The 23,208-nt window shown below is 35.0% G+C and overlaps 4 protein-coding genes and 2 non-coding genes across 10 annotated transcripts; 4 read left to right on the plus strand and 2 right to left on the minus strand.

The window, feature by feature from the left end:
* Positions 1 to 913: 913 nt before the first annotated feature.
* LOC8264150 (glucan endo-1,3-beta-glucosidase 13) lies at positions 914 to 2,608 on the minus strand. 2 transcript variants are annotated; one of them, XM_002519676.3, is made up of 7 exons: positions 2,402 to 2,608; positions 2,255 to 2,283; positions 1,929 to 2,163; positions 1,801 to 1,827; positions 1,573 to 1,616; positions 1,227 to 1,461; positions 914 to 1,131 (listed from the first exon to the last, which is right to left on the minus strand). In XM_002519676.3, exons 1-7 carry the CDS (start codon positions 2,457 to 2,459, stop codon positions 1,109 to 1,111), a joined length of 651 nt encoding a protein of 216 aa, XP_002519722.2. In that variant the 5' UTR covers positions 2,460 to 2,608; the 3' UTR covers positions 914 to 1,108. The 2 variants fall into 2 exon arrangements, with proteins under 2 accessions (XP_002519722.2, XP_015574972.2); XM_015719486.2 differs by having other exon boundaries at positions 1,227 to 1,470; positions 2,402 to 2,527.
* Positions 2,609 to 2,925: 317 nt separating this feature from the next.
* TRNAL-UAG lies at positions 2,926 to 3,005 on the plus strand. The gene has a single exon. It is a non-coding gene; the product is annotated as a tRNA-Leu (tRNA).
* A 720-nt stretch (positions 3,006 to 3,725) lies between these two features.
* TRNAL-UAG lies at positions 3,726 to 3,805 on the plus strand. Its single transcript has one exon. It is a non-coding gene; the product is annotated as a tRNA-Leu (tRNA).
* A 1,213-nt stretch (positions 3,806 to 5,018) lies between these two features.
* LOC8284055 (LRR receptor-like serine/threonine-protein kinase FLS2) lies at positions 5,019 to 9,134 on the plus strand. Its single transcript, XM_025157443.2, has 2 exons — positions 5,019 to 8,308; positions 8,418 to 9,134. Exons 1-2 carry the CDS (start codon positions 5,167 to 5,169, stop codon positions 8,768 to 8,770), a joined length of 3,495 nt encoding a protein of 1,164 aa, XP_025013211.2. The 5' UTR covers positions 5,019 to 5,166; the 3' UTR covers positions 8,771 to 9,134.
* A 1,204-nt stretch (positions 9,135 to 10,338) lies between these two features.
* Positions 10,339 to 11,323, plus strand: LOC8264152 (chlorophyll a-b binding protein of LHCII type 1). The gene has a single exon (XM_002519678.4). It carries the CDS (start codon positions 10,425 to 10,427, stop codon positions 11,220 to 11,222), a length of 798 nt encoding a protein of 265 aa, XP_002519724.1. The 5' UTR covers positions 10,339 to 10,424; the 3' UTR covers positions 11,223 to 11,323.
* A 533-nt stretch (positions 11,324 to 11,856) lies between these two features.
* LOC8264153 (probable starch synthase 4, chloroplastic/amyloplastic) lies at positions 11,857 to 20,308 on the minus strand. 4 transcript variants are annotated; one of them, XM_048374302.1, is made up of 17 exons: positions 20,032 to 20,304; positions 19,709 to 19,949; positions 19,386 to 19,439; positions 19,036 to 19,117; positions 17,799 to 18,861; positions 17,639 to 17,690; positions 16,682 to 16,804; positions 16,523 to 16,598; positions 16,252 to 16,436; positions 15,963 to 16,157; positions 15,802 to 15,873; positions 14,318 to 14,527; positions 13,773 to 13,898; positions 13,044 to 13,193; positions 12,729 to 12,790; positions 12,560 to 12,635; positions 11,857 to 12,337 (listed from the first exon to the last, which is right to left on the minus strand). In XM_048374302.1, exons 1-17 carry the CDS (start codon positions 20,199 to 20,201, stop codon positions 12,158 to 12,160), a joined length of 3,117 nt encoding a protein of 1,038 aa, XP_048230259.1. In that variant the 5' UTR covers positions 20,202 to 20,304; the 3' UTR covers positions 11,857 to 12,157. The 4 variants fall into 4 exon arrangements, 3 of the variants coding, with proteins under 3 accessions (XP_048230259.1, XP_025013205.2, XP_048230260.1); XM_025157437.2 differs by having other exon boundaries at positions 19,709 to 19,952; XM_048374303.1 differs by having other exon boundaries at positions 19,709 to 19,942; positions 20,032 to 20,171.
* Between the last annotated feature and the right edge of the window lie 2,900 nt (positions 20,309 to 23,208).

Genomic DNA, 23,208 nt, shown 5'->3' on the forward strand with positions numbered 1-23,208 from the left:
CATTTTCTTTCCTTTGTCTAAATGAGCATAAAAGAATGTGAACATCTTTTCACAATAAAATCCAAAGCAAAAAATGGAGGGGGAGAAAAAACAAAAGGGTACTAGTAAGGTACCTGAGTTGAAGGATAAAATCAGAAAAAACAGGATGGCGAATGGTAAAGATGATTTAGCCATTACAACCAGAAGAAGCCAAAAAAACAAGAAAAAGTAAATGCTTGAATTCTCAGGAAGTAATTACTCATGGATCCATATTATATGCAACTTCTAACTTCATACTTCACCTTCTTATCACCTATCACATTTGCATAATTTCCATAATTAAATAAATGTACACGATCATCTCGCCATGCGGTTTGGAGTGCAGCTAGTTGGGTACAGAGTTGAGTTAGCTTAGAGTTAGTTGCGTATAATATTGAAGTCGGGTAGCTAATAGCTATAGTTTGTTAGATTAATAGGATTATAAGCAGCCAGAAGCGAAAATCATTATTGTCAAAGTCATGGAAACTTTACTATTGTCATTTCTGTTTCCTAGTGCTACTTTTCGTACTACTGAGAATTTCAAGACTGCAAATCTGATTCTTATTGCAGGGTGCTACTTGCTGAACTGGGAAGGGTGATTAAGAAAGTATAAAAACTTTTAAATGGCAATTCACCTGGATGAGTGCTAATATAAATGGAATCAGGTTTACTCTTAACTCCATGCGTTATTAAAGATGATTGGTCTTTAAGTGTCGTTTAAGTTTATACGACGACATCCCCTTTCGGTCTCTTCTCTATCCAAATTCTTTTCATCATTTCATTTGAATTTTCTTTTATTGTGGCAGAATTTCGAGGTCTTAGGTGTTCGAATTTAGTGAGGTGTACGCGGACGACGGGTCGTTCGTTTCAGAATAACCGAACACAAGTAGAAAAGTAGAAACGAAAAGTTAAGAAATATTCATCATGAAACATGCACAAACAAATCACGAATGTTTCGTAGTAGAGTAAATAGAATGAGAACAAAGTTTCTTCCCCAATTTATTATCATGTATCTAACAACATTGCACCTCCTAACAGCAAGCCTTTCTCAATAACAACTATTAGTACTAAGCGAGCATTTTTCTTGGACTCAAAAAGTGCAATTGCCATAACCTGCAGAAAAAGAAATACACATAAACAGAAACTAAGATTCTTAATCAAGAGAATCAATTAATCCATAAAAGTTAATAATTAAAGATTTGGCTTACTTGGATTTCTGTTAACAATTAGACCACTACCCTTGAAATCACAGCTGGTATTGGTTCTCTGTGTGGTCTGGTAATAAAGGTTCATGGCAAATGAGGCATGGTTCACTAGTGTTGTTGGGTTGTAGCATGGTCCGCCATCTTGTATGGGAGTACAGTCCACGTGATTGCAAGCAAAGTTTATATTTTCCTGCAGCATACTGTTTTCTGTTGCCGGTTTCGCCACACACCAAGTTTCCTGCACACACTTCAAGCACAGCCATTAAGCTCCTATCCCCTGTATGGGCAAGTCTACAAAAAATTCTTATGCAAGCTTAAATGTTTTAATTCAATAGGGTCAAGCATGTACCGATGTTTGGTTTTCTGATCTGTGGCTTTCTACTATACCTCCACCTGCGAATTAATTAATTCGAAAGAATCAGTAGTAGAGGTCAGCATGATTGAAATAGTGTTCGAGATAGACTTGCATAATATAGTATTTTAGAAGCTGCGATTTACGCTTATCAAATGAATTTTATAAGTGGAAAACACTGCAAGAGTTAAATTCAATATATGGCAGTTGATTTTATTTGCATACCGGTCTCATAATTGCAACTACGAAAACCTGCACAAAAGGGTACAAAATCAACAAGATTATATACTTTTCAAGGAAAAAGGAACTATTGATACATTACAACCATGTACTGTACAATCTTAAAGACTTACTTGGATCACTGAAGGAAATGAGTCCAGAGTTTGAAAAGTTACAATCCGACCTGTGTCTGCCAGAACGCTGGTAGTACAAATTCATAGCAAACGAAGCATGGTGGAGGTAATTATTTGGGTAGAAGCAGCTGCTGCCCTGTTGTATCAGAGAGCAACCCACATGGCTGCAGGCATAGTCTAGGTTTGCTATTAGCTCAGTGTTGCTGGTTGATGGGTTCGCAATGCACCAAGTTCTCTGCAACGACGTCAGAAATTTATATGACAGCAATGTAGTAACACAAATATATTCATGCAAGACTGATAACAAAAGTAGTTCAAGAATTTACTTGTGCATCAGCCACTTTCAAATACGCTCCTGTAAATTTGCAAACAGGAAACGTATCTTACTTAGATAGGAGAAGAAATAGCAAAAGAAGTAACAAGAGCATAATTAAAAGTGCAATCAAGAAAGCCATGAAAAATGAAAGGGTTACCTAAGTTGAAGCAAGAAAGCATGAGAAGCATACAGAGAGTTGAAACTGATATCGACATTTCATCAGTTGTGGGTTAAGAATGTGAATGAAGAAGGTGAGAGTGGTTTCTTGAATATATATAGACTTAATAGAGCACAGGACTGCTATTGCCAATGCATGCATTCATGAAAGTATCATTTCTTGAAAGAGAGTTAGGTGATGCTCAACACAACATATTGCCTTTCTTTTTTGGCTATAAATTTTAAAAATTCATAATATATATTTATATAAAAATATAGTGGAATTAGTCACTTGTTAGTTTCTATTTCTTACAATGATACAAGATTGTGGTGGAGGTGACATATTGTCAAATTGCATGAACACTTTAAAATAGTTGGGATGTTGAGATCAGGAGCTTTCTTTGTTTAGAAAGACGAGTTTGGTTAATCATGTGTAGTATGTAAATTTTGTGTCATGCAGGTTGGGCTGCGCAATACAATTAACAAAACTGTTTTTTATTTCTTAGGCGAAAAAGTTTCGTGTCCGACAGTTTGGCCGAGTGGTCTAAGGCGCCAGATTTAGGCTCTGGTCCGAAAGGGCGTGGGTTCAAATCCCACAGCTGTCACATTTTTCATTTTCTAGATTATGTATATAACTTTTAGTTTTGCAATTAGGACAGGTTGATCATTTTAATATATTTAATATATATTTTTTTCGCCTTTCGGTAGGCATTGAGAATGTGTTAGCATTAGTGAAGATTGACCCAGACATAACCAGATTTTAAATATTATGACAAAACAAAAATTTAATGGCAACGGAACTAGTAAAATAAAATATTTTTGTTAGACATATCAGATCTAATATTAAAATATTGATTTAATACTTATGTACTATTTTAAATGAAATTCAGTAAATCTATTTTACTTTAAATATTAAATCTAAAAATCGCCGATCTTTCTAATAAATAAATATGGCCAAATATATATTTGTGCTTTACATATTAATTATTTAATCAATTTAATTTTTAAATTTTTAATATAACTTAATAGATATGCAAATTTATTTTTATACTATTTTAAAATTTAATACGTCTATATATATTTTATGAAAATATTTAGTTATTTTCAGATCTAATATTAAAATATTTAGTTAAAACTAAAAAATATTAAAATTAATTATCTATTAAATTTAAAATTTAAAATATTAAACTACCTAATTAATATAATTTTTTAGAAATATAAATATGTATTACTCAAGAAGTTAGACTAGATTTCAGCGTGGGAGTATTGTGAGAGCTGGGTTGAGTAGTCAATATAAAGAAATAAAACTTTTTACGTCTATATCTGACAGTTTGGCCGAGTGGTCTAAGGCGCCAGATTTAGGCTCTGGTCCGAAAGGGCGTGGGTTCAAATCCCACAGCTGTCAATTTTTTTTGAATTTTTTTTTAATCATATTAATTTGTCTATAATTCTTTTTCTTTCAGAAATTCAGTTTTGAAGATTGACAGGAATATAATCAGACTTTAAAGAATGTGATAAAAAGAAAAGAAAAGGAAAATCATGAAGCAATTTGTGTAAATCCAGAAGTTTGGAGGAAAGAGACATGCATGTATTTTAAGAACTACTAACAAAGCATGAGCAAAATGCAAGTATTTGAGAAGCTTGATGGCCAATCCTTAATTTGTTTATAATTCTTTTCCAATATGTTCTAGAAGTCGTACTCATACCGACCCAATTCTATCCAAAATCCTATAAAAGATATAAATAAATAAATTAGGACATTGGAGAATGGACCCCGAAAAACAAGTAGGCAGAATGGCCAACTCTCTTTTATCTTTCAATCCATTCACACGATCCTTTTTTCTTTTGCCTTATTCGGCGCCAAACAGAACTCAAAGGCCCAACTCAAGATTTCTGGCCGCCTTAAGCAACTTGTCCGTTGAAAATGAAAAGAAAAGAAAAATAATGAGTACATGGGCACAAACACACTTAAATGTCTCATGCCAACCCCACAATTTTAGACAATGCCGCGTTTGAGACGTACAGTACAATAGAAGCAGTAAGAAAAAAGAACCAAAGGGATCATCTTTGCTTACTTACAATAGGTAGTACTAACCAAATTAGTGTCTTCATACCCTCTTAAGATTTTAAAGAAATGAACAGCACCCAATTTTCAACTTCATTCACTGACTTTGATGAATTAATTCTCTTTTACGATCGGAAATTTAGCAATTTAAACAAGTAAAATGTATAATTGCACTCCAACTATATATGCACATGATGGAACCATATTTTCAGGCTGTAGTTGGCACATGATTATACTTGACCTTAGTTTAATTACTCTACTTAGCAATGGTTTATTGCTAATAGATATCCATATATTAAGTCTTGAGTTCACAAAAGTTAATGGCCCTTGTAGATCTTTATGGTCAACTTTTAACTGAAAATTACTTTTTAAAGTTCTTTACTTTTTACATTTTTTATTTGTAAAATAGCGGCCACTTGGATTCTGTCGTGATATCACGAGCTCACAGAGTAAAATTTTGGTACTTACTGATGGTTCAGAGTATCCCATACATATGACTGTATAACCAATAAGAAAAGTCTTTTCCTAGTCCCATTCTTTCTTTTTCTTGCTTGGATTCATTTGACGTTTTTCTTTCTTTGATTAATAACGGTGAAGATTTGTGGGGTCTATGATTGATTAGCGGGTCGACTCTTTCTGTTTATAAGAGCTTCTTTAAACTCGAAACTTTTCATATTAGTTTCTATCAGTTTTCTATAGTGATGGCATTTCATACTGCAGGAAACGCTACTTTACATATGCTCGTAATCTTTTCTCTTCTGATTATGATTGTATCTGCAGAAACAAGCTTAAAATCTGAAGTTGAGGCCTTGAAGGCCTTCAAGAATGCTGTAGTCGACCCTTTAGGAGCACTTGCTAATTGGACTGAAGCAAATCATCACTGCAATTGGTCTGGCGTTGTCTGTGACCCTTCTTCGAATCGTGTCATTTCGATATCTTTGGCTCAGAAGCAGCTTCAAGGCCAGATATCTCCTTTTCTTGCAAATCTCTCCGCCCTCCAGGTTCTTGATTTAACTTCAAATTCATTTACTGGGCACATTCCACCCCAGCTGGGACTTTGTTCCCAGCTAATTAGTATTTCTCTTTATGAAAATTCTCTTTCAGGTCCAATTCCATCAGAACTAGGAAACCTTCAAAATCTGCAGTATGTAGATTTAGGAGCTAATTTCTTGAATGGAAGCATTCCTGAAAATATTTGTAATTGCACCTTTTTGCAATCTTTTGGCGTTGATTCTAATAATCTGACTGGCAGATTACCCAGAGACATTAGGAACTTAGTCAACTTGCAAGTTTTCGTGGCAAATTTTAATAACTTAGAAGGTTCAATACCTGTTTCCATTGGAGAGTTGCAAACCTTGCAAGGTTTACATATTAGTGAAAACCACTTGTCTGGAGTAATACCTAGAGAGATAGGGAACTTATCCAACTTGGAGGTTCTTGAGTTGTATGGAAATTCCCTTGTCGGGGAAATCCCTTCTGAACTAGGTAGCTGCAAGAATCTTGTCAATCTTGAACTATACAGAAATCAGTTCACTGGAGCCATTCCTTCTGAGCTTGGAAACTTGATCCGCTTAGAAACATTGCGGTTGTACAAAAATCGACTAAATTCCACCATTCCTCTTTCCTTGTTCCAGTTGACATCATTAACCAATTTAGGTCTCTCAGAGAATCAGTTGACTGGTATGGTACCCCGTGAGCTAGGATCCTTGAAGTCATTGCAGGTATTGACACTGCATTCAAACAAATTCACTGGGCAGATCCCTAGATCGATAACAAACCTGTCAAATTTGACGTACTTGTCTCTGAGCATCAATTTCCTTACAGGAAAAATTCCATCAAACATAGGAATGCTTTACAATTTAAGAAACCTTAGCCTGAGCAGAAACTTGCTTGAGGGATCCATCCCTTCTAGCATTACCAACTGTACCGGGCTTCTCTACCTAGATTTAGCTTTTAATAGAATCACCGGGAAACTTCCATGGGGTTTGGGGCAGTTGCACAATTTAACAAGGTTAAGTCTTGGACCGAATAAAATGTCCGGGGAGATACCTGATGACCTTTATAATTGTTCCAATCTTGAGGTGTTAAATTTGGCAGAGAATAATTTCAGTGGATTGCTGAAACCAGGCATTGGCAAACTCTACAACCTACAAACGTTGAAAGCTGGCTTTAATTCATTAGTAGGGCCAATCCCACCAGAGATTGGCAACTTAAGTCAACTGATCACATTATCACTTGCTGGAAACAGATTTTCAGGCCTCATTCCACCGACATTATTCAAGCTTTCTCTCCTCCAAGGACTGTCCTTGCATAGCAATGCTCTAGAAGGCGCAATACCTGAAAATATTTTTGAGCTGAAACATTTAACTGTTCTCATGCTCGGGGTTAATAGGCTCACAGGTCAAATTCCAGCTGCTATCTCAAAACTTGAAATGCTTTCAGACTTGGACCTGAACAGCAACATGTTTAATGGATCCATTCCTACAGGTATGGAGCGTCTTATTAGACTAAACTCTCTAGATCTCTCTCACAACCATCTCAAAGGATCAATTCCTGGATTGATGATAGCAAGCATGAAAAATATGCAGATATCTCTTAACTTGTCGTACAATTTGTTGGGAGGAAATATTCCAGTTGAGCTAGGCAAGTTGGATGCAGTACAAGGCATTGATCTCTCAAACAACAATCTTTCAGGTATAATTCCTGAAACAATTGGAGGCTGCAGAAATTTGTTCTCACTTGATCTGTCAGGGAATAAGCTCTCTGGTTCAATTCCAGCTAAAGCTTTTAGTCAGATGAGCGTGCTTACCATATTGAACCTTTCCAGGAATGATTTAGATGGCCAAATCCCTGAATCGTTTGCAGAATTAAAGCATTTAACCACCCTAGACCTGTCTCAGAACCAGCTGAAGGACAAAATACCTGATAGCCTTGCCAATCTTTCCACCTTGAAACATCTTAATTTGACTTTCAATCATCTTGAAGGTCAAATTCCTGAGACAGGCATTTTCAAAAACATTAATGCTTCCAGTTTCATTGGAAATCCTGGTCTCTGTGGAAGCAAATCTTTAAAGTCATGCAGCAGGAAGAGTTCACATTCCTTATCAAAGAAGACAATATGGATTTTGATATCTCTTGCAGTGGTTTCCACACTTCTCATTCTGGTGGTACTGATATTAATGCTCCTCCAACGTGCCAAAAAGCCTAAAGCAGAACAAATTGAGAATGTAGAACCAGAATTCACTGCCGCATTGAAACTCACCAGGTTTGAGCCGATGGAATTAGAAAAGGCAACTAATCTCTTCAGTGAAGATAACATAATCGGTTCTAGCAGTTTAAGCACTGTTTACAAGGGTCAACTAGAGGATGGACAGGTTGTAGTTGTAAAGAAACTGAACTTACAGCAGTTCCCTGCAGAATCTGACAAGTGCTTCTATAGAGAAGTCAAAACATTGAGCCAGCTGAGGCACAGGAATCTGGTGAAGGTAATTGGCTATTCCTGGGAGAGCGCTAAATTAAAGGCGTTAGTTCTGGAGTACATGCAGAATGGGAGCTTGGACAACATCATTCATGACCCTCATGTTGATCAATCGAGGTGGACATTATTTGAGAGAATAGATGTCTGTATCTCGATTGCGAGTGGGCTGGATTACATGCATTCTGGTTATGACTTCCCTATTGTTCATTGTGACTTGAAACCCTCTAACATTCTATTGGACAGTAACTGGGTTGCCCATGTTAGCGACTTTGGAACAGCTCGAATTCTAGGCGTACATCTCCAAGATGCAACCATCCTTTCCTCAATATCAGCTTTTCAAGGCACCATAGGCTACTTGGCTCCAGGTAACCCAATTTCAGTTCCTCATTGCTTTCCTATTAGTTTGTCTAATTTTTAATTTGTGCTGTCCTTTAGATGATTCTGCTTCAATACACTTGCCTGTGGTTTTAACAGAATTTGCATACATGAGGAACGTCACAACTAAAGTTGATGTCTTCAGCTTTGGAATCTTAGTTATGGAGTTCTTAACGAAACAAAGGCCAACAGGAATTACAGAAGAGGAAGGACGGCCAATCAGTCTGAGTCAACTCATTGAAAAAGCCCTGTGCAATGGGACCGGAGGTTTGCTTCAAGTTTTAGACCCTGTGATTGCTAAAAATGTGTCCAAGGAGGAAGAAACATTGATTGAACTCTTTAAGCTGGCCTTGTTCTGCACCAATCCAAATCCTGATGATCGGCCCAACATGAATGAGGTGCTGTCTTCCCTTAAGAAGCTGAGAAGAGAAAGTAGAAGTGGTGTTTTATAGAGACCACGAAAATAGAAATTTCTGTTATAGAATTAGAAGCCATAATCCACAAAGCAGCCTTGGCAAAATGACTGATCTTGTGAAGTGTGTTAATTGAGTTCTAATTGGTTTACAGGTTTGATTTCTATCTAACTCGGCATTCTTCAGACCATAATTATCACTTCCTAGTATAGGGCATTGGTGCTATAACATATCAAGAATGTCGGCCAATGTTATAAGTTGCCCTTGCATCCAATAGAGATATGCCACATCTGCCTCTGGATATGGATATATTGCTAGCTAGATATCTTCATAAATGTACAAATTATCTTGAATAATAGCAACAACGCCAAGAAAGTGATGCTCTTTTCTTTTTCTTCTGAAATTTACATTTTGGTGAGTTACTTGCCAAGAAAAGTTGCGTATTTGTTTAATAATCAGGACCACAAACGCATGCATGGGTGAGAAATTATTGTACAAGGGTATCCTGGATGAAGGCTTTACTGATCGACTGTGATAAGCCATTGTTAGAATGGAGATATTGCTCAAATCTCAATTAATAATGGTTGGTTTAGTCATCATTAGTCTAAGTTATAAGCCATCATCGTCTTTCCTTTTAATTAGACACATTAGCTCAAAGAAAGCTGGTTGTTGGACATAGATGCTGCTATGCATAAGTAACAGATAATTTCGGAGTTGAATATCTTGTCTTTGTAAAATTTGAAAAGTGAAACTACTTTAGAAGTAAAAAAGAAGTTAATTTTTCACTCCCTCTCTTCTTTTAGAATTTTAAGTTTGTCCAAAATAAATTGTATTAAAAGATATATGGAATTCAAATATTATCAATGGATACCCTGTTAATATTATTAATTTCCTTTGAAATAGAAAAGACGCATCTTTTGCAGTTTAAATTTCATTTTAGGACATCAATTACACGTCCATGGCTCTGAGAATGGTGAGAAAATACAGCTGAAAATGTCAATAATATACACTTAACAAAGGTAACACTTATTCCGCGAGTAATCAGTATAACAAGTTTCTTGTTTTTTTTTTTTCTTCTTTGGTTGATTCATTAGAAGAAATTTCTAGAAGAAACATAAACAGCTACAAAATCTAAATTGAGACAATCAAAGTAATGCTCGACGTGAAATTGCTGTCATTTTAGCAGCCACACTTGCAGGTAGCAAAGTCATACTTTGCTAAATGTTCTTTTCAAGAATTTGGTTCACTAAAAAGCTTTAAGACATAAAATTAAAAAAAGAAACTAAGAAACGTAATCGACATGATAGGTCTCAGCTTTTACGTTGTATGCCACTAGGTCAGATTTTTCTGAGCAGATATTTTAAGCAGGCATTTTGCAGCCACACAAAACTACAGGTTTTCTGTAAAATGTCGAGCCTGATGTAGTCTGACAAGTTGGTGGTCTAAAGTGTGCCAAGTAGGAATGGTATCGACAATCTTGAACCTCCAATGAAATGAAAGATATAGACACCCCAAGATAAGAGGACCCTCTTCATAACTCTCTTGATAAGGATATCGATTCTACAAAGATAAGCAATTCCCCAACTATAACTCGCTATAAATACCCACCGAACCCACTTCTATCTGCCACCACTCTTAAATCACAACTGCTACTCACTCGTTCGAGTCTACAATACTCCCCCTCCTTTTTACAATGGCTACCTCTACAATGGCCCTCTCCTCCCCCTCATTCGCTGGAAAGGCGGTGAAGCTCTCCCCTTCCGCCCCTGAGCTCATGGGCAATGGCCGTGTTTCAATGAGGAAAACTGCCGCCAAGAGCGTCTCCTCCGGAAGCCCATGGTATGGCCCAGACCGTGTTAAGTACTTGGGTCCATTCTCTGGTGAGCCCCCATCCTACTTGACCGGTGAGTTCCCCGGTGACTACGGCTGGGACACTGCTGGGCTCTCTGCTGACCCAGAGACCTTTGCCAAGAACCGTGAGCTCGAAGTCATCCACTGCAGATGGGCCATGCTTGGAGCCCTTGGATGCGTCTTCCCTGAGCTATTGGCCCGCAACGGTGTTAAATTCGGCGAGGCTGTATGGTTCAAGGCTGGCTCCCAGATCTTCAGCGAGGGCGGTCTTGACTACTTGGGCAACCCCAGCTTGATCCACGCACAAAGCATCTTGGCCATCTGGGCTTGCCAAGTCGTGTTGATGGGTGCTGTTGAGGGTTACAGAGTTGCCGGCGGGCCACTAGGAGAGGTGACCGACCCAATCTACCCAGGTGGGAGCTTTGACCCATTGGGTTTGGCTGATGACCCAGAGGCATTCGCCGAGTTGAAAGTGAAGGAGATCAAGAACGGCAGACTGGCTATGTTCTCTATGTTTGGATTTTTTGTTCAAGCCATTGTTACAGGAAAGGGACCATTGGAGAACTTGGCTGACCATCTTGCCGACCCCGTCAACAACAATGCCTGGGCATATGCCACAAACTTTGTCCCCGGAAAGTGAGGGAGATTTTGTTTTTCTTTTTTTTTCTGTACCATTGTTGGATTGTGATGTAAATTCGTTCTGATCAAATGGGAAGTATGATGTGAATTTTATGTGCTAAAGAAGGGGTTTTTATACGCCACTATCTTATGAGAAGTTTAGCTTTCTTCTAGCACTGGACAACCACCATTCGCGAGAAAAATAAGCCATTTATAGGAAAAACAACAATTAGTAGTAGTGTCACTAATATCAAATTAAAGTCAGCCTGCAACTTCCAAGACCGAGCAGAGGTTATAGGATGCAAACTCAAGGTAGACAGACTTTGGAATGTTTGACACCAAATATTAATTTACCGATAAAACAACATCTGCTTTATTCGTTGCATGTTTTTTTCAAAATGTACACTCACATCTCTTCTTTTTCAAAATATGCACTTTCGTCTCTAACATAAACTTTTTTTAGTTATTAAACCGTTAGTGAAATGCGCGATGACTAAAAAGGATAAATTAATTTTAATTATACACTTGTGAAAATTTATATGTAAACCATTTGACTCCTTATCTTATCTTTTTAATGAGATTAGTCCTAATATAATCAGTTGACTAAATAAACTGACATAGGACAATTTTGATGAACAAAAGATAAGGTAGAGTAATGAAAGAAGGGGATATTTGTAATTATCCCACACTAATTAATTGAACAGGAAAGTATGAATACATACCAATGGGGGAAAAAAGAATTTCGTATGCATTAACTGTGAACTTTCTAACGTATATTGTCATATATTAGCAGTATTCTTATGGACAAAAGAATCGTGTCTACCCACTATAACCTCCCTCGTGTCAATTTCGCCACCCAGCTACAACCTTCCACAAAAGTAGTATGTAAAGGGTACTTTCGCTGGCTGAATTGTCTCTCCTACAAGTCTATAAATTTAAATCCACAAACCAGGCAAATTAAGTCCGATTTACTGCTGCCTTTGCTCTGGCCACTGACTTTGAGTAGAGCTCCTCATACTGTGCTGCTGAAGATTCCCAACTGAAATCTATATTCATATCCTTCTGTACAAGCTTCTGCCAGCCCTCGGGATTGTTTCTATAGTAGTTAAATGCGCGTTCTAAGGCACCGCTTATACCCTGCAAATTTTAATAGAGCATTTACTAGCCGAGGTGAGCATTTGATGTTTATAATATGAACTGGACAAAGTTTTGAAAGCAGGGAAAGGAATTAAAAGGTTCATTATGGCAGCCTGTGAAGGCCAAAGTAATTGGTAGATTTCACTAGGTCAAAACCTCAGGTATGCCAAGGGACTAAAAGCATAGTTAAGATATAATCAATCTGCTGTCCTAGTTATTTACCTGTTCATCAGGATTCAAGAATGTAAACCCATTTTGAAACTGGAGTGGAATTGTAACATCATCAACATCAAAAACGCTACAGAGGAAAAGAAAGCCGATATTAGAATACTGATACATCAACTACTGTCAGGCAAATCACTGATATGCTGCAAAAAATCAAGCACCCTACCTGTCATTTAGACCACCTGTTTTTCTTGCAATTGGTATGGAACCATATCTCATAGCTATCATCTACAGAAAATCAGACGCATAGAAAAGAAGTTAGATCGCCTGTTTTTTTACAATATGTGGCTGTATTGACACTAAAATGCACAGAATCAAAAGATAATCGTTTATATATTTATAGAATAGCTTATCTAAGATATGCTTATGTATCATAACAAATGTCAAAAGGATTTCCACTTCAAATATTTCCATTAGATAACATTCATTTATAGTTTGTTTTGCCACTCCTGAGGAATTGCACAGGCAAGATTTGATTTACCTGTGTCAGGCCACAAGGCTCAAAAATAGATGGGATGATAAACATGTCAGACGCTGCATAAATGGAATGGGCAAGAGAATCGTCATACTTCAATATCAGCCGAACATGCTCATGATTCTGAAAATGGTTTGCTATACCCTCAAATTCCCTCTGCAAAAGAAATTATTAGTTGATTAATGCCATCAGTCAAAAAGTGAACAAGTTAAGTTAGAGCCAGGATAGACTAGAGAAATGAGTGAAAAAGAATAATCGAATGCTAAAGTGGATGAAACTGTGCTCAAGACTGAAAAGATATAATATTTCTCAAATTTGTATGTAGAATTAGAAGTTCAACTATATGTATGGATGTGTTTTTCCTCTAGGTATGTCTACATAGCACAAGACAGTGGTTGAAACCATATTCTTCTTTTCAAAAGCTCTTAGATACTCTAGATACGGGCAAACAAAGGATTTTGAGATGCTTTTGGTGTTTCGCGCCCCCAAAGCACTCAAAGTAGTTTTTCTATTTTTCGAACTGACAGCACTCGAAATTAATTTTTGATTGCTTTTGGCAGGAGCAACTAAGAGTCTCCCTTCTCCAAATGGAGCTATGCAAGTATGCTATGTGTTATGAATATATATCCGTTCTCAAAATTATTAATGCAGAAGTAAGATCTTAGATCAGACAGTATGTAAAAAATGAAGACGATTAGATGCGTTTCTGTAGCCAAAGAGAAAACAGAGGATTACCTGAATGTGTGCAACTGGACTTGAGCCAAGAAGTATAAACTGACCTCCCAACTCCACTGTTCGGTATATTGCATGTCTAATAAGATGTACACCTTTCTGTGGCACCAATCTGGTTATGCAGCCTACCTATTCAATAAAATATAAACGATTCTAACTGTAAAAATGGAAGTTGTTGTATCACAAAATAATGCAGACTCGAATAACTTTAGGAAAGTAAAGCATTCACATGGTATTGGTCCACCCATAATTAGCTTAGAATTGTACTATCAATACTACCACTCACCCCTTTATAATTTCTTAGGAAAATTCAATCCCATCTGGCACAAGGGAACTGGGAACTGGGAACGGTTTGATACATTTGAGACAACATTAAAAGTAAATATAATTTCTCAAGAACTGGCTCCCGAAATCCTGAATAGTAAATAGCATTCTTGCTAAATTATACACGCAGACAACCGAATACAAGCGCACCAAAGTCAAGAAGTTCCAGAAGATAAAATGAAAAAGAAAAGGTAAATTTTGTTGATGTTCCTAAGTAGGATTACCAATGGCTGCCTAGCATCTGCAGTGGACAGCCCAAGAAGCCTTCTCGTAGCTAATTTGTTTTCTGCCTTCGCCTGAAGATCATTAGCACTGTACTGAACTTTGAGACAAGTATCAGTCGCAGGATTCCACGAATCAGTATCGATTCCATTAAGAATGCCAATGAACTTCTTCGCGTGAAAATTAAGAGTTGAATGGAGACCCCTTCCTCCCTGTAAAGAAAATGGAACTTTACATAGAACAATCACTGAAAATATTGAAAATCAATAAAAGCGGATCGAAATCTCAAAAAATAATATCCTGTGAAACGACAAGTCATTTGCTTTAACAACTTTGCGGACAAAATATATTATTTTTTACCTTATCATTAATCATTATCACAAAGGCTGAAGCATAAATCCGAAAGAAGCTTTTAACTGAAAGCTACACTATTTCTATCAAGGATTTAATGCCTATTTGAATCATGAGCTGCCATCAATAATAGATTTAAGTACTCTTCATTTCTTTCCCCCATTTTCCAGTTCCAGGGATAGAAGTGCACGTGTTGAGATGACAAGAAGCCAACTGTATATCGGCAATGAGCCTAAAGAATATCTTGCGAACTATACACTCTGTCATCAATGTGGATCCACTGGAGGAGAAGAATAGCATAGGAAGTTATATAACAGCTACTTTCCAGATTGCTCTCTAGGATAAGTTATTTGGAAGCTGACTGTGATTCTAATGTTGAATTTTTTCGCAGAATACTATCAAAGGAGTTATGTGAACAGAACAAATGAGGATCAGCATCTTAGAGTACATCAATTAGTCATCCAAAAGTATCTTCTATATTTTTCCTAATGGTTTTCCCTCTCCTAGAGGCAGCATAAGAAAACAAAGAATTTCAACTGAATACAAAGGTAAGGGCCAAAATAAAATTGAATTATCCACTTGTTAAAAAGAATGCAAGAGTTTCATTAATATGCAATGGATGTTTGTTCTTGGAGTTGCAGCGCATAGAAAATTCCATACTTAAAAGCTTAGGACACCACCATATTAAACATAACAGATGAGGAAGAGCAGGGGGATACCAGAGAAGAGCCTTGCAGTTCTCTGCAATTCTTAAATATACTGAAACGGAAAAGCTAACATAGCTGCAACTCATCACTTTCTATGAATTTATATGCTTTTGCAGGCACTAAAACATAATTTTTAATTTCAAAAATCAGAATATGTAACTATGCTGCTTTATAAGCCATCAAAGTAATGACTATTTAGATAAATTGCACATAACAGCTGGACACAACATTCAGCAATTTCTTGCAAAAAATTTAGCATAAATGAAAAGCTTTGGTTATTGATATGGAAGCTACTACATGATTTCAAAAGGAAAATTAATTTATTAATGATCTCTGGAAACTTCACGTACTCATGTTATTCATGCAAAACATTTCCTGTGAGTGGCAATGTTTGAACTAAAGAACTAGCTACAAGGGAAAGTCAATACCTCAGCAGTCCGCACCTCTTGTGCATAGGTGGGCGATACTGTTGTCACAATGTTTGAGAACACCACCGCACCCTGGAGAAATAGGACCAGTGTGGGCAAACATAGTGGATAATTCCATTAAAGAATGGTGCCACTTCTAATTGAACTTATAATTGCAATACCTTGACAGGATTGATTCTATCATGTGCCAAATTATCCTGCATTCTATCTGGTCTATTTAGATGATGGACATCAAGGCCACAAGATGCCAATTCTGATGCAGGGGCAGTCCCTTGGTACTCAAAGTTGTGGCATGTAAAACATATTCTAGCTGAATTTAATCCTTTGGGGGCATATAGATCCCAATATAGAGGTGCCTGAAATAGTAATAAATAGCATTTTTATAGTGATAAGGTATTGATCAGGTATGGGAAGGAAAATCAAGATAGTGATAGAGTTAATTATTCATACAACAAAAGCCGTCTGCCAGTCATGGGAGTGTATTATGTCTGGTTTTTTGCCAGATTGATGAAGCAACTCAAGTGCAGCACGGCTGAAAAATGAAAAGCGTTTGAAATCATCATGCTCTCCATAAAATTGCCCTCTCCAAAAGAACTTGTCAGGATGATGAGGCTCAATAAAATAAACAGGAAGACCTGCAGAATCAAAACCCACAATTAGATGCATTGCTCAAACTAAAAATGCAAAAAAAAAAAAAAAAAAAATGATAAGAGACGCAAACCTTCAATAGTGCCAACCCATATTTTGTTTTTGTATAATTTGCCATCAAAATATGATTCCACAGTCACATCCAGGGCCTGCATATGCAATCAGATTATTGAGAATATTCAGAAAAAGATATGGTTGTTCAATCGCTGATCAAGTCAATATTTTAGCTCACCCTTAAGTTACCAATACCATTATATTGCATGCAATCATATTTAGGCAGAATGATTTCCACAAGGTGTCCTCTCTTTTGCAGTGCTTTGCCAAGACCAGCCACAACATCTCCCAAACCACCAACCTTGCAAGTATGTGAACAAAATAAAATAAAAATGATAAAAATAAGATTATAATTAAGAAAACAATAAGAGCAAGTGAAAACAGAAAGATAAGAAGGAAAACTATGTCATGAGGATAATCAGTTATTTAGAATAGTGCTAAAGCCTGCTCCTTAGTGGAGAAAAAAATGAATCACTGGAAAAAAGAAATTCACAGCACAACTACCAAAAGTGGTATCATGTGATATCAAAAATGCCCAAAGGACCAATTTGGGATCAAGCTTCTGTTGCATTGGTTGAAGAGATACTAAATGACATCTATTTGCAAATCCAAAGAAGCTCAGGTCACCATGATGCCCTACGGTTCATTTGTGTATGTGTATAAAGAAGATGAGGCAAAAGAAAAAGAATTATCTCTGTTTTATCGCCCTACCAGTAACTTGTCAAGAAACCCCTACTAACCATACAGGTTTGAGATAATCCCTGTAAACATCATGCCAATGGAGCTTAACTCTGATGGAAATAAACAAATCAACTCTAGTTCAATCAATCAACTATTTCTTGTCATAACAAACAGGAAGAAGAAGAAGAAGGTAGACAAAATAATTATTAATAGGAATACATGCAACTTTTCACAGCTAAAGATAAACTAGCCTTCTTTACGCAACATTTCAACACAACTACTCCAATTAAAGTTTGTGACTGTGAAGGGGATGCATTCATAGATAACATCAAATGATAATGGCAATCTACCCAATAATTACAAGAATAATGAGAAACTAAAGACATTTAAGGAAAACAATATGTAACAGGATCTTATGGCAAAACAGCAGAGACCACATTTGACCAAAGCTCACCTTAGCAACTGGTGCCATCTCTGCTGCAATATGAATGACATGCAATCCTGGACTGCAGACCAAGAAAAGGCACAAAAAATAAGTAAAGTAACAGTTGACAGAAATTTACTAGCTTAAAGATCATGGTCTTTAGGCAATCAAGATATTAACAGGTTATTACCTGCTTGGTGATGATGTCAGCTTGAGAAACATAGATATAGCTTCATTCTCATTTTTTTGTCTGCACTCAAAATATGTGTCATGAATACGCCTATCTCTTTTCTGAACCATATCTCGTAACATCTTTGCATCATCTGCTGATATTTTCTTTTCAAGCAGCCAGCCATCAATCATAAGCAATAAATGGCTCCAAAATTCCCACGGCATATCATTTACAGGTTCATCTAGTGCCTTTTTCTTGCTTTCTTCTTTTACAATATTAAGCATATCTTGAAATTCTTGCACAGATTCTTGATATAAGCTAACATAAGAATTTATTTCTTCATCAGACCTTTGAAGACGTTCCTCCAATAACTTCATCTTTTGCTGCATGAATTCATTATATTGCTGCAATTTTTCTGACGATAGCTTATAGGCATTTGCTTCTTCCAAGGACTCTTCCAATTTATCAACTTTCTTCCGGAGCTCCTGGTTTTGTTGTAACACTAGAATAGCCTGATCTGCTTGTTTCGTTGCCTTGTCTAGTAATGCTTGTAAAGTCTCCACCTTTTCCCACAAGTCTTTGCATTCAACTTTCAGGATTGATAGCTTTGAAACATCTTCCTGAGAAGCTAACAGTTTAGACTCCAAGTCTTTGAGAGAAGACTCCAATAGCATACGTTCATTCTCTCGTGCCATAACACGCTCATCTGTATCCTTAACATTACTAAGCTCCAACTTAAGCGCTTCTATATCATTTTTCAGTGAAGTATTCTCTTCCCGCAATGAATTAAGCTCCTCACTGAGGGAATGAAGAGTAGTGTCCTGAAGCAGAGGGACATCCTCATTCAAAAGTCTGCTCTGGTTCTCACTCCTGTAAGCCAATTCATTTCTTAATTTCTCTAACTGGTCTTCCATGAGGTCCACATGTATCTTTTCTTGGGCAGCAACCTTCATCCTCGCATCAGTTTCTGCCAATCTCATTTCCAAAATATTAATTTCCCCTTGCAATATTTCCTTCTCAGCTAGAATTCTTTGAAGATCCTCAAGTGCATTAACCCGAGCTTGATTGAGAAGCAGGATATCTAGCATATATTGGACAATAATAAATAGACATATATGGATCTATTTTTAGATAATTTGGAAGTGCTGATAATATAAATATCTAGTAATTAAATCATGCCCTCTGTGCAGATTACTTTAATGATTCAGAAAACCAGATCAATGATAGGAATAATTAGAACAGAAAGGGATCCTACTTTTCTCTGCATTTCTTATCATGCCTATCAAATCCTCAAGTTGAACTCTTGAAAGTTGCTCTCCACCATCTATTTTTAATCCCTGGGTGACGTAAAAGAAAATAAATACATAAATTCTTTACAAGAATGTTCAATGAAGGTTATTATTTTCACACTCAAGTATAATCAAACTCAGATTACCAAAACTCTAAATTTGGGAACTAATTTTAGCTATATATATTATATTGAAGCTCAAGTTCCCACTTGAATTATGCAAATATATTGATATGTCACAAGCGCATCAGAGCAGGGCAGTTGAACATTTGGTACATAGACTAAACCCATTTATCTGGCTTGCTAAAAAGGAATACCGAAGATTTTATTTCATCAGGGATACTTGAAAGCTCCTCTCCTCCATATATTCCCTGGAAAAAAGAAAAAAAAAAAAGAACACTTCATTAAGATGCTTAAGTTGACATCCAAAGACGATAGATATCCTTTGGATAGAACCATAACCTGGTATAAATTCCAAACCAAAAAACATAAGACAACAAAAACTCTTAACCCAAACATACTTAATGCCATTATAGAATGTTCCTAAAACTTGGTAAGAATTTATATTTTATATTTACATACAGAAAAAGAAGCTCAGACCTAAACACATACATTTTAATTCAAGAATCAAGAACAATACCAAAGATTTCATTTCTTGAGTAAGATTATCCAAATCTTTAGCATCACCAAGTTGGGCATGTTCCGCATTAGTATTACTTTTTTCATCTTTCGCGCTCGTATAGTGAACACTCTTCACATCTAAACTACTAAGTGCAACCTCCGAATCATCTATATCATCACCACTGCTCGATTCAAAATCACCACCAGTAGGAGGAATTTCAGGTGAAGCTTTTTTCACTTGCTGTCTCTTATTCTGCGAGCTACTACATCAAATTCAGAAAGACAAAAAAAACTCAAATCAAACCTAAATTAGAAAGAGAGTAAGGTTCAATTAGCAATTACCTCAAATTACGTTGTCGCATTTTGCAAGAAGTTGGAAGCAATCGATGAGGAGGCAAAAAGAATCGTACATTTGTTTGTTTATTATGATTATGATGATAATGATTGTTATGGTTACAATTAAAAACTGTGTAACCCTGGCTTAGAAACCACGACGCTGGTTTCGTCGCCATTGTTGATTCAGAAGGGAAGAAAGTGCTTTGTGTTTATATATTATGAGTAACTAATAATTTAGATTTTCTTTTTCCCGAATCCCTTTGGTTCAAAGGAAAGTTTTTAACGGATAAGTGTCCGTGTGGACGGAAGGTATATATTAATCGAACGGTGGGGAATGGTGGGATCTGATGAGAGCAGGGACAGGGACAGTTTGGGAGCCACTTCTTAGCTATTTTCTTTCCCATAAAGGATCAATTTGTCACCCAAGTTATATTTACCCAATTTAAATTTCTTAACAAATAAACTTCTAAATTTATATTCAAAACAGTTAAATACATTTAATTTGAAATTTTATAATAAATAATTCTTTTAATTTATGCCCAATAAATAAATACTCAATTCAAATATTTTTTAAAAATAAGATAACATTAAATTTTTAAATTTTAATTAAATTATAAAAATTAAAAATATTTTTATTTTATTATTTTACTAATATAATATTTAGTAACCCGCTGTATAAAAGTGTGTAATAAAATTTAAAATTTAAATTCAATTGACATAAAAAAATATCAAATTATGAACTTATTTATTAGAAAAATTAAAATTTAACTTATTTAAATAGTAGGCACAAATTCATAACTGTAATTGGCCATTTGTCCTATATTTCATTTTAATTCTAATACACGCCTGCTCACTTTTGCGCCTAATAAGTAAGGCTACGATGGTCTAATTGTACATAATAAAAAGGTCAATTTCACCTATAAATTAGTATCTAAGAATTAGCTAAGTTAAATTTTAACTTTTTAATAAAAAATTAATAATTTATCATTTTTATTTCGAATTAAATTCAGATTTTTAGAATTTTTTAAATACTTTTTATATAGTATGTCATTAGATATTATATTATAAATTAATAAAAATCTAATTTTTTTCTTTTAAATTTAATTAAGTATATATGATCATTGTACATTAATTAAGATGACTATTTATTAAAGCAGTTTACATTACATATATTTAATTTTTAGATATAAATTTAAAATATTATTTACTGATATAAATTAAATTAGATATATTCAACGATTAGATATAAATTTAAGGGTAAATCGTCTTTGTACATCTTCTTTCGTTTCACGTTCTGTTTGTTGGGATTTGATGAATGGTGATGGATCATGATAACATGATTTTTGTGTGCGGTTATTGTGTACATAACTATACATTAGTTTTCCCTTTTTGGACATTTATATTTTATTTTCTTTTTCTTTTGTTTGGTAACGAGTTTTGGCATTCAAGATGTATTAAAAGGAAGCTACCTTTTAAAGGGCCGAGGTGATATTATTTAGAAAAGAATCATAGATATACTTCTCATATTTAATTTGATTTAGTATCTGCCTATCACAATGCGAAGGAGTATAGTCGCACGGAGAATCTTGGCCATCCGGGCCGGGCAAATGCCATGTGGTGTTAATGGGTGCTGTCGAGGGTTACGTAGTTGTTGATGGGCCACTTGGTGAAGTCACAAACCCAGGTGGATGCTTCCACCCATTGAACTGGACTAAGAAAATAAGCACATTTTCTTATCATGCATTCTTCAGTTTATTAATATATAAGGTGATTGCATAAGCAATGACCAAAATAAAAAAGGTTATGGGAAGGGCAATAATAAAGCTAAGATCTTAAATGAATATTATTAGCCATCACACCAGTAATGCCCCATTTATTAGGTTACTCTTTTATTCTCATCAAGAGAAGCTGTTAAATTATAAATAAAACTAATCATTCAAGAGTGAGTGAGTGTGTGTGAATCCTTTATTAGTCTAAAATGTTTTTAGTTTTTAATTGGATAATTTAATGAGTAAAAACTAGGATGCTATAGTTATTAAATAAATAAATTTTCTTTAAAAAAAATACTACAGTCATTTTTATTGAATTAAAAAGATATTGTATATGCATGTTTTGACTTGATGAATCATAATCACGCTCAATAAAAAAATAAAAAAATAAAGAAAATAAAAAAATGTATATAAAAGCCCGTGTCTCTCTATAACTTAAATTGTCTAATATATATATATATATATATATATATATTAATTTTTGATATCTATTTCTTTTTTAACATGTATGTTTAATCTCCGACACATAATATTTTTATTTTTATAGGTGTATTTACTTTTAACAAATGATATTTAAATTTATTTGAAATTTTATAATTTTTCTATTAATTTATTAATTAATAAGTTATATTTCTAATTAAACGCTCATTCTAGTCATAAAAAGTAACATATTAATAATAAATTAATTCTTTATTAGATAATAATTATTCTAAAAAATAACATATCAATTATTTTTTAATATTATATTAACTAAAAAATTAGTTTGTTAATTAGATAATGATTCTAATTATAAAAGATAATATTTTTAAATATATATTCACTAATAAATTAATTTTAATTATATAATAGATTTTAATTTAAAAAATAATAATATTAATTATATTAGTAGTATTAATTTATATAATATTAGAATTAATAAATAAATTTTTAAAAATAATTTTTATATTATTGTACTAATAAAATTTAAAATAACTAGTTTACTATTATTTTTTAAAATATTATAAATTAATATTAAATATTAAATAATTTATTAAATTATATCTATAAATTTAATTTTATAATCAAACCAATAATAATGGACCTGGTTTGTTTTAATTTTCAATGAAACCTAAGATTACATTAAATAACGGTTAAACACTTAAATTCTGGGTGAGCTCTGGATTAGCCAATTGTTTCACCTCATTCTATCGCACAGTCTTTAACCAAGTGTAACCGCGAGGTGACTGATACTTTCCCCCTTGAGAAAATATAAGCCTTTTAACGGCAACAGCTAACAGAACCCACAGTTCAGTTCTCCCTATTCCCTTGACAGAGAAAAAAAAAAGAACCCATTTTCAAAACCCACAATTTAGCGCCTCTCTCTCAGAAGCCAAGAAAAGCTCTGCAATATCATCAAACATTCTTTTCTTTTTAT

The sequence above is a fragment of the Ricinus communis genome, chromosome 5, assembly GCF_019578655.1.
Source record: "Ricinus communis isolate WT05 ecotype wild-type chromosome 5, ASM1957865v1, whole genome shotgun sequence".
NCBI classification, from domain to species: domain Eukaryota; kingdom Viridiplantae; phylum Streptophyta; class Magnoliopsida; order Malpighiales; family Euphorbiaceae; genus Ricinus; species Ricinus communis.